At 54.9% G+C, this 17,585-nt stretch overlaps 1 protein-coding gene across 4 annotated transcripts in view; it reads right to left on the bottom strand.

Annotated features, from left to right (window-relative positions):
- LOC132832710 (neurogenic locus notch homolog protein 1-like) overlaps window positions 1-17,585 on the bottom strand; it is a 173,168-nt gene that overhangs the window by 120,109 nt on the left and 35,474 nt on the right. For all 4 annotated transcript variants that reach the window (XM_060850807.1, XM_060850809.1, XM_060850810.1 and 1 more), the window contains 5 exons: window positions 16,257-16,598; window positions 10,134-10,256; window positions 8,000-8,233; window positions 5,869-6,024; window positions 2,660-2,845 (listed from right to left, as the gene is read on the bottom strand). In XM_060850807.1, coding sequence (XP_060706790.1) covers window positions 2,660-2,845; window positions 5,869-6,024; window positions 8,000-8,233; window positions 10,134-10,256; window positions 16,257-16,598 — 1,041 coding nt within the window. The remainder of the gene's footprint in view (window positions 1-2,659; window positions 2,846-5,868; window positions 6,025-7,999; window positions 8,234-10,133; window positions 10,257-16,256; window positions 16,599-17,585) is intronic.

The following is a 17,585-nucleotide window of genomic DNA, read 5'->3' as shown; positions in this document are numbered from 1 at the left end:
TGACAGAGACATTACCCTCCATCCTGACGGTGTCCTTACCCCCCATCCTGACAGTGACCATAGCCACCATCCTGACAGTGACCTTACCCTCCATCCTGACGGTGACCTTACCCTCCATCCTGACAGTGACCTTTCCGTCCATCCTGACAGTGACCTTACCCACCATCCTGACAGTGACCATACCCTCCATCCTGACCGTGACCATACCAACCATCCTGACAGTGACGTTACCCTCCATCCGTACAGTGACCTTACCCTCCATCCTGACAGTGACCATACCCTCCATCCTGACAGTGACCTTACCCACCATCCTGGCAGTGACCATACCCTCCATCCTGACAGTGACCTTACCCGCCATCCTGACAGTGACCTTACCCGCCATCCTGACAGTGACATTACCCTCCATCCTGACAGTGAACATACCCACCATCCTGACGTGACATTACCCACCATCCTGACACTGACCTTAACTTCCATCCTGACAATGACCATACCCTACATCCTGACAGTGACCTTACCCACCATTCTGACCGTGACCTTTCCCACCATCCCGAAAGTGACCTTACCCTCCATCCTGACACTGACCTTAACCACCATCCTGACAGTGAACATACCCTCCATCCTGACCGTGACCTTACCCTCCATCCTGACAGTGACCTTACCCTCCATCCTGACAGTGACCTTACCCACCATCCTGACAGTGACCATACCCACCATCCTGGCAGTGACCATACCCTCCATCCTGACAGTGACATTACCCTCCATCCTGACAGTGACCTTACCCTCCATCCTGACAGTGAACATACCCTCCATCCTGACCGTGACCTTACCCTCCATCCTGACAGTGACCTTACCCACCATCCTGACAGTGAACATACCCACCATCCTGACAGTGACCTTCCCCACCATCCTGACAGTGAACATACCCACCATCCTGACAGTGACCTTACCCTCCATCCTGACAGTGACCTTACCCACCATCCTGACCGTGACCATACCCTCCATCCTCACAGTGACCTTACCCTCCATCCTGACAGTGACCATACCCTCCATCCTCACAGTGACCTTACCCTCCATCCTGACAGTGACCATACCCACCATCCTGACGGTGACCTTACCCACCATCCTGACAGTGACCTTACCCACCATCCTGACAGTGACCATACCCACCATCCTGACAGTGACAAACCCTTTATCCTAACAGTGACCATACCCACCATCATGACGGTGACCTTGCCCACCATCCTGACAGTGACCTTACCCACCATCCTGACAGTGACAAACCCTTTATCCTAACAGTGACCATACCCACCATCCTGACGGTGACCTTACCCACCATCCCGACAGTGACCTTACCCTCCATCCTGACAGTGACCATACCCTCCATCCTGACAATGACCTTGCCCACCATCCTGACAGTGACCTTACCCACCATCCTGACAGTGACCTTACCCTCCATCCTGACAGTGACCATACCCACCATCCTGACGGTGACCATAACCTCCATCCTGACAGTGACCTTACCCACCATACTGACAGTGACCTTACCCCCCATCCTGACAGTGACCTTACTCACCATCCTGACAGTGACCTTACCCTCCATCCTGACAGTGACCTTACCCCCCATCCTGACGGTGACCATACCCTCCATCCTGACAGTGACCTTACCCACCATCCTGACAGTGACCTTACCCTCCATCCTGACAGTGACCTTACCCCCCATCCTGACAGTGACCTTACCCTCCATCCTGACAAAGACCTTACCCTCCATCCTGACAGTGACGTTACCCACCATCCTGACAGTGACCTTACCCACCATCCTGACAGTGACCTTACCCTCCATCCTGACAGTGACCGTCCCCACCATCCTGACAGTGACCATACCCTCCATCCTGACAGTGACCTTACCCACCATCCTGACAGTGACCTTACCGCCCATCCTGACAGTGACCATACCCACCATATTGACAGTGACCTTACCCACCATCCTGACAGTGACCTTACCCTCCATCCTGACAGTGACCTTACCCACCATCCTGACAGTGACCTTACCCCCCATCCTGACAGTGACCAAACCCTCACCCTGACAGTGACCTTACCCTCCATCCTGACAGTGACCATACCCACCATATTGACAGTGACCTTACCCACCATCCTGACAGTGACCTTACCCACCATCCTGACAGTCCTCCATCCTGACAGTGACCTTACCCACCATCCTGACAGTGACCTTACCCTCCATCCTGACAGTCCTCCATCCTGACAGTGACCTTACCCACCATCCTGACAGTGACCATACCCTCCATCCTGACAGTGACCTTACCCCCCATCCTGACAGTGACCATACCCACCATCCTGACAGTGACCATACCCACCATCCTGACAGTGACCTTACCCACCATCCTGACAGTGACCTTACCCCCCATCCTGACAGTGACCATACCCTCCACCCTGACAGTGACCTTACCCTCCATCCTGACAGTGACCATACCCACCATCCTGACAGTGACCTTAACCTCCATCCTGACAGTGACCTTACCCCCCATCCTGACAGTGACCTTACCCCCCATCCTGACAGTTACCATACCCTCCACCCTGACGGTGACCTTACCCTCCATCCTGTTGGCTACTGTACACTGTATACTTACGGTGATCTTACCTGCCATACAGATGCACTTGAACTCGCCGATCTGGTCCAGGCACGTGGCTTCATTCCGGCACGGGTTCGACCGGCACTCGTTGATGTCCAGCTCACATCGGGCGCCCGTGTATCCTGCCAGGCAGTGACACTCGAAGGACCCCACGGTGTTCACACAGTGCCCATTCAGCTCACAAGGATTAACATCTGTCCAGTGAAGATTGCACCACTGTATCAGTATCCGAGGGGAGGGGATTGGGCAGTAACAGTGCAGTGCGACTCCGACAATGGATGTTCTTGGTAATTCCTTGTAGCTGGTTAGTATTTGCTGAGTGTGTTGGCATCCCCTAATGGCTGTCCATGTTTGTGCTGAGGAAGCCAGCCACACTGTTGGAACAAGGAGCCCCCAAAGTCAACATTCAATTCTTGCCCAGGAATAGCAGAGGGACATACTGAAAGATTTTCACCTGGTCCCCCCAGGATCATTCAAAATTCCCTGGCAGGGGTTACGGGCGGTGAGTGAGATGAAATAGATTCAGAGTGATAGACTCATTGAGGAGTGAAGTGCATTTGTGTGGCTCCAGGACGTAGGAACTCAGGAAGAATCCTCGGAACTGGTCAGCAGCTGAGTGTCAGAGTCAGGGCCCTGAAGGCTTTGCGGGGAATTGAGAAAGTGTTCGGTCTGCTGTCTCTGTGTGTCGGTAGGGGGCCACCCGAGGAAGGCTGAGGAGAAGCCTTCCGGCATGAAGACGTCAGCGCTGCTGAGGGGAGCGGGAGCCGAAAACGCTCATAAAGCAGCAATTGGGTGATGGAACTCAACAGGAAAGGAGATTGTAGAAATACCCAGGGTCCGGACTGGCTCCGTGAGGTTGGAGATTGGTGAAGGGCGGGAGGTCTAGCACTCAGTGAGTGTCGGTTTCTACAGTTTGGAGGAGCTCAGACTCAGGAAAGGATTAAGTCCAAATGCCCAAATGTGAAGCATTATAATAATCCCCTGAGAGATTTATTGGGATTTGTTGACACTTGGTACCATTAATATCTGAGGTGCAATTGCTGAGGGATCCTATTTATTATTGAGTTTGTGTAAAGTGTTTGATCGCGGTCTATCAATTGTAAGCAGCACGTTAAATCTGGGTGTTGGAAGTGAGTCTACTTCAGATTGCACTGCTGTGCTAAATAAAGTTTGTCGCTTTTCGTTCAGGGTCACAGAATCCCCTGCCTTCTCTTGGCCAGTGGGTGAGTCTCAATCTCATACTTTGCCAACGTTGAGAGTAATATTTGCCTGGTGGAGAGAGGGAGGACTGCACGTGCTGGGGGTCAGAGCTGATAGGTTGGTGCAGGAAAAGCACAGCTGGTCAGGCAGCGCCCGAGGAACCTCCAACTACACGGGCATCAACGTCGGCTTCGCCAGTTTCCTCATCGCCCCTGCCCCCTCCCCACCCACCTCTCCCCTCCACCTCATCCCAGATCCATCCCTCCAACTCGGCACTGTCCTCTTGACCTGCCCCACTTGTCCGTCTTCCTTCCCGCCTATCCACCCCACCCTCCTCTCCGACCTATCACCATCACATCCCTCCTTTACCTACCCGTGGCATTCCCGTCTACCTTCCCCGCACACCTTCCATTTATCCCACATTCCCGATAAAGGGCCTATGCCTGAAACTTCGACGCTCCTGCTCCTGGGCTACCGCCTGACCGGCTCTGCTTTTCCAGCAACGCGCGTTTCTGTCTCAGAAACTGCTTTACTGGTCTGCTTCAGGGTTGGAGCAGGAGGGAGTGTGGCTCCTGTCACGTCACTGACGTCGATCCAGCGGTTCGACAGGGACTGACCGAGCGGTTGCTCCGGAGGGGGACTTCTGGTGAGGCGAGACCGGGGTGAACAGAGCTGAGGAAGGTTCTAGAAGAGTGCCACCGTCCCGGTGGGGGATGGGCCGACGAAATCCCACCAGAAATGGTTGTGAAATCCTCATGGGGAAACGAGATGGAAGTCTGCCAGAGGGGATTTGAAACTGAAATCGACTCCAGATTAGCTGACAGGGATGGCGGGAGGGGGGGTGGGTGGGGGAGTGGGGAAGTGGGGGCGGTTGGGGAGGTGTCCCAGTGAAGCTTCCCATTGCTGTGCCTGTCACTCAATGGGTACTTTATAATCCCTGTGTACCATAATCTGTCTGTTCACACACCTCGATGGTGATTTGGTTTTGATTGTTAAAGGAGAGGTTAAAACAAGCGATACATCATCGTTGTTAGAATCAATGAATCCCCACTGCGAGGAAGCAGACCCTTCAGCCCATTGAGTCCTCACTGAGCCTCCAAAAAGGGTCCCATCCAGATCCACCCCATCGATGTAACCCTGCATTTCCCATGGCTAACTCACCCAACCCGCACATTCCGAGACACTACGGATAATTTAACATGGCCAATCCACCCTAACCTACACATCCCTGAACACTCTGGGACAATTTAGCACGGCCAATCCACCCTAACCTACACATCCCTGAACACTATGGCACAATTTAGCACGGCCAATCCATCCTAACCTACACATCCCTGAACACTATGGGGCAGTTTAGCATGGCCAATCCACCCTAACCTACACATCCCTGAACACTATGGGACAATTTAGCACGGCCAATCCACCCTAACCTACACATCCCTGAACACTACGGGACAATTTAGCACGGCCAGTCCACCCTAACCTACACATCCCTGAACACTATGGGACAATTTAGCACGGCCAATCCACCCTAACCTACACATCCCTGAACACTATGGGACAATTTAGCATGGCCAGTCCACCCTAACCTACACATCCCTGAACACTATGGGACAATTTAGCACGGCCAATCCACCCTAACCTACACATCCCTGAACACTATGGGACAATTTAGCACGGCCAATCCACACTAACCTGCATATCTTTGGATTGTGGGGGGAAACTGGAGGAAACCCACGCAGACATGGGGAGAATGTGCAAACCCCACACAGACAGTCACCCGAGGCTGGAATTGAACCCAGGGCCCTGACGCTGTGAGGCAGCGGTGCTAGCCACTGACCCACCGTACTGCTCTGTCGTTGTTGGGGTGGGGACAGCCATTCGATTCTTCTAGCCTATGGGACTCCATGGAGACTCTATGGGTCGGGGTGGGGTGTGGTGATGGAGGGCGGTGTGTAAAAGGATGTGAGACCGGGAGGCCTCTGAGTGCCTCCAGTCCAGGCCCAGTCAGACTTACCCATCGAGCACTCGTTAATGTCGTGCTTGCATGACTGCCCAGTGAATCCAAGCGGGCACTCACACATGGCCTCTCCTGTCAGGGGGTTCATCTCGCAGACCGCGTTAGCGTGGCATGGGTTATTGATGCATGGGTCGTCCAGTTGACAGAACAGACCTGGGATAAAGGAGCAAGCAAGTGACTCGACACAGATCATCCGACTCTCTACCCAAAGAGGACTGGGCGGGGCGTTCAAGACCCCTCGCCCAACAGCTACCTTTTCGGATGCAGTCTTGGAGAGCACCCAACCTTCCCTGGAGTCCGTCCCCTTTTCCGGTTGGAGGCGGAGTTCCCCCTGAGCTCTTGTTGGAAGAAATGCTCCCCGATCCCGCCCCCGACCAGGTCGGAATTCAGCTTTAACGCCACCCTTCCCCTGTTTCAGAGGAACGCCGTGATTTAAGAACAGGAGTAGGCCATTCGGTCCCTCTGTGCTGCCGTTCACCAATATGGCGGCTAATCCGGCTGATGGTCTCGGTTTCCGCGTTTCTATCTGCCGCACCAAAGTCCTGACCCCTTCGCGTCGGTGAACTATGAGCATCTCTCTGCTCCAGGAGGGAGGGGGAAAACCGGGGAATTCTCCATCCGTCCGCCATATGGCCGTCGACGGTGAATGACTTGAGTCTCTGACTGAGGAGAGGGTGGCTGAGTTACCCAACACTTCCAGCCTACCGGTGAGAAACAACTCCGGTTTTTGGAGAGCCGCGCGAGGTGAGGTCTTTGACAGGGGGTGGAATAAGTCGCGGAATCCCCCACGGTGTGGGAGCAGACCATTCGGCCCAGCGTATCCAGCCTGGCCTTCCGAAAGAGCATCCCACCCAGGCACACCCTAACCCCGTAACCCTGCGTTTCCCCTCGCTAATTCACCATGGATCAACTTAGCATGGCGAAGCCACACTAACCTGCACGCCTTTGGATTGTGGGAGGAAACCGGAGGGGCTTGGAGGGACCTCACGCAGATACGGGGAGAATGTGCAAACTCCACACCCGAAGGTGGAATCAGACCTGGATCCCTGGCGCTGTGAGGCAGCGGTGCTAACCAGTGGGCCATTGTGCGTGAGTCATTTGTTCTCATCCCTGATCTCTGACACTGTGCTGCAGTGCGTCACCACCTTGTCTCGCGGTCAGAGAAAGCAAATCTCACTGATTTTGGCTGAAAGATCCAAGCTGACCACGTTTCCAACCCCCACCCACCCCACCCCAAAGTCCTGTGTCGAGAGTAGGGTGCACAAGGTGTCATCTTTCAGAGCTGACCTTCAGCTGAGGCCATCTCAGGCCTCTCACAATGGATTCTCCAAAAAAGGAGAGAGGAATTACGTTCGTTGTCCTGAATAATGCAATCCCCTCAATCAATATCTCCAAAAGCAAACCCAGAACGTCTGACCCTTGCTCTGCTGCTCGCGGAACTTTGCTTCCACTTCTAAAGAACTTGATTGGCTGGGGACCCCTTGGAGCCACCCTCTAGTGTATGAGATTGGTATACAAATGGGTGGTGTCATTCCCAGTCTCCCACAGATGGACCCTGAGGTGTTACAAGGAAACACCGGCGTTGGGGGCGTCGGTCGTCATTTCACCGTCACACTTGCCAAATTTCAACTCCCTCACAGACGGAATACCGACATGGTACCTCCCGACAGGATTCCGTCTGACTGGCCATCGGGAGTTGACATTCCCAGCTTCCGCTGTCGCCCAGGTAGAGCGAGACTTCCAACGGTTCACTGTACGACCTCGGGAATGAATTTGACCTCGATAAGACTGATGGGAACAGGACAAGGTCGATGCAAGGGCTGAGCTCACTTTTGCTCTCCGTCGATGAGTGAGTAAGGTCAAACTGGTGACCCACCTAAGCCCCTGCCCAGTGGGTTCACCCAAACCTGCTCCCACAGTGAAGGCAAGATTCCTGCTGTTGATCCTGGGCGCGTGGATCTGCACGCGTTGGGGTCAAGGCAATGGGGCTTTCAGACTCAAGGTGGGTTGAGGTAGATCACTTACTTCCCCCAACCCGGACTCCAAACGGACAATAGGGAGACCCGCCCCAAGTTCCACAAACACCCCAAGACCCTCCTTACGTGGCCGAACCTGGGGCAGGGCATACCTTTTTTCCCCGGCGGGCACTCACACACAAAGTTTGCCACCTTGTCATGGCAGGTGGCACCGTGCGCACAGGAGCTCTCGGTGCAGTCATTGATGTTCTCTCCGCAGTCCCAGCCGGACCAGCCATTGACACAGATGCAGCTGTAGCCCCCGTCCAGGTTGGTGCAGGTGCCCCCGTTCTGGCACAGCTCGGGCTGCAGCTGGCACTCGTCCACGTCGTCGGTGCAGTACCGGCCTGAAAGCCAAGCAGGGGGTGGTCAGGGTGGGGCGGGGAGCCACGCCGACCCCGGGGGAAATGCCTCACGCAATACCCGCCCACCCACCCACCCTGACCCGCGACATAGATACCCTGCCTGCCCCACCCCACCCCGGTCGCTGTTTGCCAAGCCTGTGGGCGCCGAAGGTGCTGTAAGACATATGATCAAAGCCAGTAAGGGCACTGCCATCTCTTCTCCTGGAATCGATGAACTCACCATGACCTTTTTCTATGTATCCCTGAACTCACCGTGACCTTATCCCATCAACCCTTGAACTCACGGTAACCTTATCACATCAACCCCTGAACTCACCATGACCTTATCCCATCAACCCCTGAACTCACCGTGACCTTACCACATCAACCCCTGAACTCACCGTAACCTTATCACATCAACCCCTGAACTCACCGTGACCTTATCATATCAACCCCTGAACTCACCGTGACCTTATCCCATCAACCCCTGAACTCACCGTGACCTTACCACATCAACCCCTGAACTCACCGTAACCTTATCACATCAACCCCTGAACTCACCGTAACCTTATCACATCAACCCCTGAACTCACCGTGACCTTACCACATCAACCCCTGAACTCACCGTGACCTTACCACATCAACCCCTGAACTCACCGTAACCTTATCACATCAACCCCTGAACTCACCGTGACCTTTTCCCATCAACCCCTGAACTCACAGTAACCTTATCCCATCAACCCCTGAACTCACCGTAACCTTATCCCAACAACCCCTGAACTCACCGTAACCTTATCACATCAACCCCTGAACTCACTGTGACCTTATCACATCAACCCCTGAACTCACCGTGCCCTTACCACATCAACCCCTGAACTCACCGTAACCTTATCACATCAACCCCTGAACTCACCGTGACCTTTTCCCATCAACCCCTGAACTCACAGTAACCTTATCCCATCAACCCCTGAACTCACCGTAACCTTATCCCAACAACCCCTGAACTCACCGTAACCTTATCACATCAACCCCTGAACTTACCGTGACCTTATCCCATCAACCCCTGAACTCACCATGACCTTATCCCATCAACCCCTGAACTCACAGTAACCTTATCCCATCAACCCCTGAACTCACCGTAACCTTATCCCAAAAACCCCTGAACTCACCGTAACCTTATCACATCAACCCCTGGACTCACCGTGACCTTATCACATCAACCCCTGAACTCACCGTGACCTTATCACGTCAACCCCTGAGCTCACTGTGACCCTATCCCATCAACCCCCGAACTCACAGTAACCTTATCCCATCAACCCCTGAACTCACCGTAACCTTATCCCAACAACCCCTGAACTCACAGTAACCTTATCACATCAACCCCTGAACTCACCGTGACCTTATCACATCAACCCCTGAACTCACTGTGACCCTATCCCATCAACCCCCGAACTCACCGTGACCTTATCCCATCAACCCCTGAACTCACCATGACCTTATCCCATCAACCCCTGAACTCACCGTGACCTTATCCCAACAACCCATGAACTCACTGTGACCTTATCACATCAACCTCTGAACTCGCCTTGACCCTATCCCATTAAACTCTGAACTCACTGTGACTCTATTCCATCAATCCCCAACCTTATCCTGCCCATCACTGATGATGTCATCGAGTCAACCTCTGAACCCGCTGTGACCTTGTCCATACCACACCTGACCTTAGCTCCCAAACCCAGCCAGACCATGCACACAGTCAATGTGTCAACTCAGTGTGATGCTGTGTCGCCAATAACCTCTTGCACTGACCCCGTTAACTATGACCAACATTCCACACAGACGGAATTGAGAACCCTGAAGGAGCTGTATCTGATAGAGGTACCGATGGGAGATGTTTACTGACCAGTCCAGGTGGAGGGACATTGACAATCGTAGCCGCTGACTCGGTCCACACAGGAGCCCCCGTTCTGACACTGGTGGTCCTCACAGTCATCGACATTCACCTCACAAAACCGACCGGTGTAGGCTGTGGGAAAGCACATTGGAAAGCTGAGAGAAAAAGGCACTTCCATGGCAGCTCTGAATCATTTGTTACAGCCATTCTTTCCAAAGACGCGCCCCGCCATAAGATGGAGCTTAGAGTTCAGCAGACCTGCCACAGTCACACATTCTTATCCCAAGCCCCATTCAGGTTCTCTTCCCATAGATGATGCAGGCAGTCTCCTTGCAGTACTGAGGGAGTGCCGCACTGTCAGAGGGTCTGTACTGAGGGTGTGCGGCACTGTCAAAGGGTCTGTACTGAGGGAGTGCCGTACTGTCACAGGGTCAGTACTGAGGGAGTGCTGCACTGTCACAGAGTCAGTACTGAGGGAGTGCTGCACTGTCAGAGGGTCAGTACTGAGGGAGTGCTGCACTGTCAGAGGGGCAGTACTGAGGGAGTGCTGCACTGTCAGAGAATCAGTACTGAGGGAGTGCTGCATTGTCACAGGGTCAGTACTGAGGGAGTGCTGCACTGTCACAGAGTCAGTACTGAGGGAGTGCTGCACTGTCAGAGGGTCAGTACTGAGGGAGTGCTGCACTGTCAGAGAATCAGTACTGAGGGAGTGCTGCATTGTCAGAGGGTCAGTACTGAGGGAGAGCCACACTGTCAGAGGGGCAGTACTGAGGGAGTGCTGCACTGTCAGAGAATCAGTACTGAGGGAGTGCTGCATTGTCAGAGGGTCAGTACTGAGGGAGTGCTGCACTGTCAGAGGGTCAGTACTGAGGGAGTGCCGCACTGTCAGAGGGGCAGTTCTGAGGGAGTGCTGAGGGAGTGCCACACTGTCAGAGGGTCAGTACTGAGGGAGTGCTGCACTGTCAGAGAATCAGTACTGAGGGAGTGCTGCATTGTCAGAGGGTCAGTACTGAGGGAGAGCCACACTGTCAGAGGGGCAGTACTGAGGGAGTGCTGCACTGTCAGAGAATCAGTACTGAGGGAGTGCTGCATTGTCAGAGGGTCAGTACTGAGGGAGTGCTGCACTGTCAGAGGGTCAGTACTGAGGGAGTGCCGCACTGTCAGAGGGGCAGTTCTGAGGGAGTGCTGAGGGAGTGCCACACTGTCAGAGGGTCAGTACTGAGGGAGTGCCACACTGTCAGAGGGTCAGTACTGAGGGAGTGCCGCACTGTCAGAGGGTCAGTACTGAGGGAGTGCCGCACTGTCAGAGGGTCAGTACTGAGGGAATGCCGCACTGTCAGAGGGTCAGTACTGAGGGAGTGCCGCACTGTCAGAGGGTCAGTACTGAGGGAGTGCCGCACTGTCAGAGGGTCAGTACTGAGGGAGTGCCGTACTGTCACAGGGTCAGTACTGAGGGAGTGCTGCACTGTCACAGAGTCAGTACTGAGGGAGTGCTGCACTGTCAGAGGGTCAGTACTGAGGGAGTGCTGCACTGTCAGAGGGTCAGTACTGAGGGAGTGCTGCACTGTCAGAGAATCAGTACTGAGGGAGTGCTGCATTGTCAGAGGGTCAGTACTGAGGGAGAGCCACACTGTCAGAGGGTCAGTACTGAGGGAGTGCTGCACTGTCAGAGGGTCAGTACTGAGGGAGTGCTGCACTGTCAGAGGGTCAGTACTGAGGGTGTTCTGCACTGTCAGAGGGTCAGTACTGAGGGAGTGCCGCACTGTCAGAGGGTCAGTATTGAGTGGTCACTTGGATCATTCCGAATGGATCGGTGTTGGATTTACTATCTTCAGCAGAATTGTTTCTCTCAAATCAGTGTCAGATATCTATCGTCTGTATGTGGTGGGGTCAGGGCAACGTTTCTCTCCCAGGCCTGTTGAATTGTTCCAATGAAGCCCATTGCAAACTCAAGGAACAGAACCTTGTTTTCCACTTTGATACTTGATAGACTTCTTGATTCAACATCGGCGTCATCAATTTCAGAGCATGAACAAAGTCCTGTGTTTTGATGGAAGAGCTTTCACCCTCAGTGTCATGTCTGTATCTGCTTGGGTTTGCACTGAGCAGAGCTGACCCATATTCTGCCATTAACACCTCTCTCTCAACTCTGTCGCTCCTCTACCACCATTAGCAATCCTTCTGTCTTTCTCTGTGGGGAACATCACCGTCCGTGCCTGCGTGCCTCCACCACTCCCTCTCCCCAACACCGCAAACAAGCAATACCGTAAAATTCATCATTTTCCAGCCCCTTCCAGGTTCCGGAAAGGAGTCACAACGGGATGTAAAACTATCACTCATTTTCTCTGCCCCCAGCTGATGCAGCATCTCTCCAGCCCTTTTCTGTTTCCATTATTAACTACAGTTTGCGATCTCATTGAACCGCAGCTCACGGAGAGGTAACCTCTGGCTCTGAAATATTTCAGTAACTCAGCCTGAAATCGCTGGCGGTTATCACTGACTGTGCGAGAGTGGGCTGTGCAGCCCGACGGTGTCTCCGAGAGCTGGCTCTGAATGTGCTCGCCGCAGCCCAGAGGCATGACTGCCAGCTGAGAAACCCTGCAGAGACCTGAGCTGCGGTACGTGGCCCTGGCCGAGGGATCAGACCGCACTGTCTCTGTGCGAGAGAGAGAGAGAGAGAGAGATAGAGCACCCAGGGGACAGGGAGAGCAGCAAACGTTTCCTGTTGTCTCGCCTGCCTCCAGACATCTCTCTCCATCCACCCTGTCGCTGACCTCCCCTTTCGTTATCCCGCGACTTAGCTCCGTGTGGAAACGGGCTGAAAGTGAGAACAAAGGCAGGCCATTCGGCCCTTCTGGCCTGCTCCACCATTAAATACAGCCGTAGTGGTACATTCAATTCAATCCCCTGTTCCCCCAGCCTCCCCGTGCCGTAGAGTCATAGAGATGTACAGCACGGAAACAGACCCTTCGATCCAACCTGTCCATGCCGTCCTGATATCCCAACCCATTTTAGTCCCACCCGGCCCATATCCCTCCAAACCCTTCCTATTCATAAACCCATCCAAATGCCTCTTAAATGTTGCAATTGTACCAGCCTCCACCACTTCCTCTGGCAACTCATTCCATACACGCACCACCCTCTGTGTGAAAAAATTGCCCCTTTGGTCTTTTTTAAATCTTTCCCCTCTCACCCTAAACCTATGCCCTCTAATTCTGGACTCCCAGACCCCAGGGAAAAGACCTTGTCTGTTTATCCTATCCATGCCCCTCATAATTTTGTTCACCTTAAGAGCTCCATCTAACTCCTTCTTGAAAACGTTCAGCGTTTTTGCCTCAGTTGCTTTTGGAGGCAGAGGGATCCCCCAGGCTCCCCTCTCCCTTGGTGGAGACAATTCTCCTCAGCTCAGTCTGGAGTTTATACTTAAACTCTCTGCACCCTGGGGACACTCCTGCGTTTATCCTGTTTGGTCCTGTTAGAATTTTATTCGTTCCTGTGAGACCCGCCCCTCATTTTTCCGACCGCCGGGGAATACAGTCCCAGGGGAAAGTGCAGACTGCGGATGCTGGAGATCAGAGTCAGGAGCGCGGTGCTGGGTCATCCGAGGGGCAGGAGAACCGAAGTTTCGGGCATAAGCCCTTCATCAGGAATATCGTCCTAACCAATTCAATCCATTGCTCCCAGGTCAGTCCTGGAATCAGTCTGGGGAAACCTTTACCAGAAGGTCCTTCCTCAGAGAAACAGGCCAAACCTGCAGCCAAGACTCCAGCTGCGGTCTCACCTGCACATCCCTGCTCTGTGCTGGAACCTTCTCACTCTGAAGGCCATCGCACCATTGACCTTCTCCACCGCCTTCAGTGGCTGGTGCACCCAGAGCTCATTGTCCCTCACCCTTCCCCAAGCCCGTCTGATCTTTAACCTTCCCTCAGTTCCAAGAGGTTGACCCCCCATCTCAATCACAGCGGACGCTGCCTGCTCTGCTTGGTCCTCCTGTCGATTTCTCTTTGCGTTTTGCACACTTTGTGATTAGATTAGATTACTTACAGTGTGGAAACAGGTCCTTCGGCCCAACAAGTCCACACCGACCCACCGAAGCGCAACCCACCCATACCCCTACACTTACCCCTTACCTAACACTACGGGCAATTTAGCATGGCCAATTCACCTAACCTGCACATCTTTGGACTGTGGGAGGAAACCGGAGCACCCGGAGGAAACCCACGCAGACACGGGGAGAATGTGCAAACTCCACACAGTCAGTCGCCTGAGTCGGGAATTGAACTCGGGTCTCTGGTGCTGTGAGACAGCAGTGCTAACCACTGTGCCACCGTGCGGCCCACGATAGGTGGTGGAGGACCCTCCTGGAACAGAGCAATTGCAGGACAATACAGCAACGCAGTCCGCTCTTGTTGAGATGTTTAAACAAAACAGCTCCAAACAAAACAGCTCACACACAGCACCTTCCAACCATGTCTTACATCGTCAGTGATTTATCACAATCTCCACCACGGCCAACCCCAAATACAAATACTTGCATGGAGCTAAGACCATGATGTCAGGTTATCAAAAACTGCAGGGATTAAATACCAAAGGAACAGTCGGTATTAGATCCGTGACTCTGCCAATTCAGTGCTGTAACCCACCCTCAGCGTTCAGGACAGGAGGTCGGGTGGAGGGAGAGAGCTTCTGAACGCATTAAAACTCTCTCTCTGATAACAAGGAACATTTGAGGGGACTGGCCGCCATACCCACCGCGAGAAACAGCCTTGAGATGTGCAGAGGTTTTGATGTGGATGGTACAGGCTGTTCACTTTAACAACATCCACTCCCACGTTCTACCCTCCTCCCTCGGACTCACCCACACACACACACACCCCGACCCCCATACCCACGCACCCAATCCTCCCTCAGACTCACCCACACACTCCCACACCCCCGGACCCACCCACACGCTCCCCTTCCCCCAGACCCACCCACACACTCCCCTTCCCCCAGACCCACCCACACACTCCTGACCCCTCAGACCCACCCACACACTCCCCACCCCTCAGACCCACCCACACACTACCCCTCCCCAGACCCACCCACACACTCCCCACCCCCAGACCCACCCACACACTCCCCCACCCCCAGACCCACCCACACACTCCCCTCCCCCCAGACCCACCCACACACTCCCCTTCCCCCAGACCCACCCACACACTCCCCTTCCCCCAGACCCACCCACACACTCCCCTCCCCCCAGACCCACCCACACACTCCCCTTACCCCAAACCCACCCACACACTCCCCTTCCCCCAGACCCACCCACACACTCCCCTTCCCCCAGACCCACCCACACACTACCCCTCCCCCAGACCCACCCACACACTCCCCCTCCCCCAGACCCACCCACACACTCCCCTTCCCCCAGACCCACCCACACACTCCCCTTCCCCCAGACCCACCCACACACTCCCCACCCCCAGACCCACCCACACACTCCCCTTACCCCAAACCCACCCACACACTCCCCTTCCCCCAGACCCACCCACACACTCCCCTTCCCCCAGACCCACCCACACACTCCCCCTCCCCCAGACCCACCCACACACTCCCCTCCCCCCAGACCCACCCACACACTCCCCTTACCCCAAACCCACCCACACACTCCCCTTCCCCCAGACCCACCCACACACTCCCCTTCCCCCAGACCCACCCACACACTCCCCCTCCCCCAGACCCACCCACACACTCCCCTTACCCCAAACCCACCCACACACTCCCCTTCCCCCAGACCCACCCACACACTCCCCTTACCCCAAACCCACCCACACACTCCCCTCTCCAGACAGGCTCAGTGATACATTGCTCCAGGGCGAGGGAGAGAGGGAGAGAGGAAGAGGTGGGGGTGGGGTGGGGATAGAGAGAGAGTTGGGGAGGGACTGGGAGAGAGGGAGAGAGAGAGCAGGACCTCGGAGACAGGTGCAGTGATACATCGCTCCAGGACGGGGGGGCGGGGGTGTGTTGGTGGGGAGAGAGAGAGAGGGAGAGGGAGAGGGGTGGGAGAGAGAGAGAGGGAGAGGGAGAGAGGTGGGAGAGAGAGAGAGAGAGGGGTGGGAGAGAGGGAGAGGGAGAGGGAGAGGATGGTACCTGGGAGACAGGCGCAGTGGTACATCTCTCCGGGACGGGTGAGGCACGTTCCTCCGTTATGGCAGGATGTTGGGTAGCAGGTGGCAGAGGGGAGCTCACAGTTGGCGCCGGTGAATCCAGGAGGACACGTGCAGCTGTACGAGCCGGGCACATTGACACAGCTGGCTCCATTCTGGCAGGGTCTGGCATCCCCCGAGCTACACTCGTCCACATCGATCTCACAGACCTGACCCTCAAAGCCTGGGGGGCAGCGGCAGGTAAAGTGCCCCTCAGTACTGGTACAACTCCCACCGTTGGTGCAGGGGTTGGCACTGCACATATCTGCCAACTGGCAATGACGCCCTGAATGGAAGGGGCGGAAGGAAGGGGAGGGGGAGATGATGTCAGTGACCTCGGGCCCTTTACAATCATCCATCCACCACCCTCCAGCAGCCAGAAACACAATCAAACCAACGTCCCCTTCACCTTCGATGGCACTGAACACCTCCGCTCCCCGCTCCCCCCCTCCACTCTCTCTCTCTCTCTCTCTCCCTCTCTCGTTCTTTCTTTCTCTCTCTCGCTCTCTCTTTCTTTCTTTCCTCCTACCTCTCCCCATCTCTCCCTCCCTCCCTCTCTCTCCATATCTCCCTCCCTCTCGCTCTCTCTATGTCTCCCTCACCCTTCCTCTCCATCTCTCTCCCTCTCCATCTCGCTCCCTCTCCCTTTCTCTCTCTCCCTCTCACCTCTTTCTCTCTCTCCATCTCTCCATCCCTCTCTCCATCTCTCCTCCTTCTCTCTCTCTATATATCCCTCTCTCTCCCTCTCCATCTCTCCCTGTCCCTCTCCATTTCTCTTTCTCCCTAACTCCCTCTCTCTCCATCTGTCTCTCCCTCCCTCTCCCTCCGTCCCTCTCCACCTCTCCCTCCCCCTCACTGAACACCCCCTCCTCCACTATCAACATCCTGGGGGCTACCATTGACCACACACTCAGCTGGACTCCCCACATTGCCCCCTGACATGGGCCCAGGGGCTACAAGAGCAGGTCAGAGGCTGGGAATACTGCGGTGAGTACCCCACCCCTGACTCCCCCAAGGCCTGTCCACCATCTCCAAGGCACGACTCAGGGGAGTGGGATGGAATACTCCCCACTTGCCCTGGATGGGGGGCAGCCCCAACAACACTCGAGAAGCTCAACACCATCCAGGAGAAAGCAGCCCCCACTTGATTGGCTCCGGACCCACAAGCATCCACAGTCTCTACAGTAACACACAACATGTGACTGACAGGGAGCTGTCCCCATGGTAACGCACAGGGTGTGACTGACAGGGAGCTGTCCCCACGGTAACGCAC

This window comes from Hemiscyllium ocellatum, chromosome 35 (genome assembly GCF_020745735.1).
Source record: "Hemiscyllium ocellatum isolate sHemOce1 chromosome 35, sHemOce1.pat.X.cur, whole genome shotgun sequence".
NCBI classification, from domain to species: Eukaryota; Metazoa; Chordata; class Chondrichthyes; order Orectolobiformes; family Hemiscylliidae; genus Hemiscyllium; species Hemiscyllium ocellatum.
This window is presented reverse-complemented; position numbering and strand designations above follow the sequence as displayed.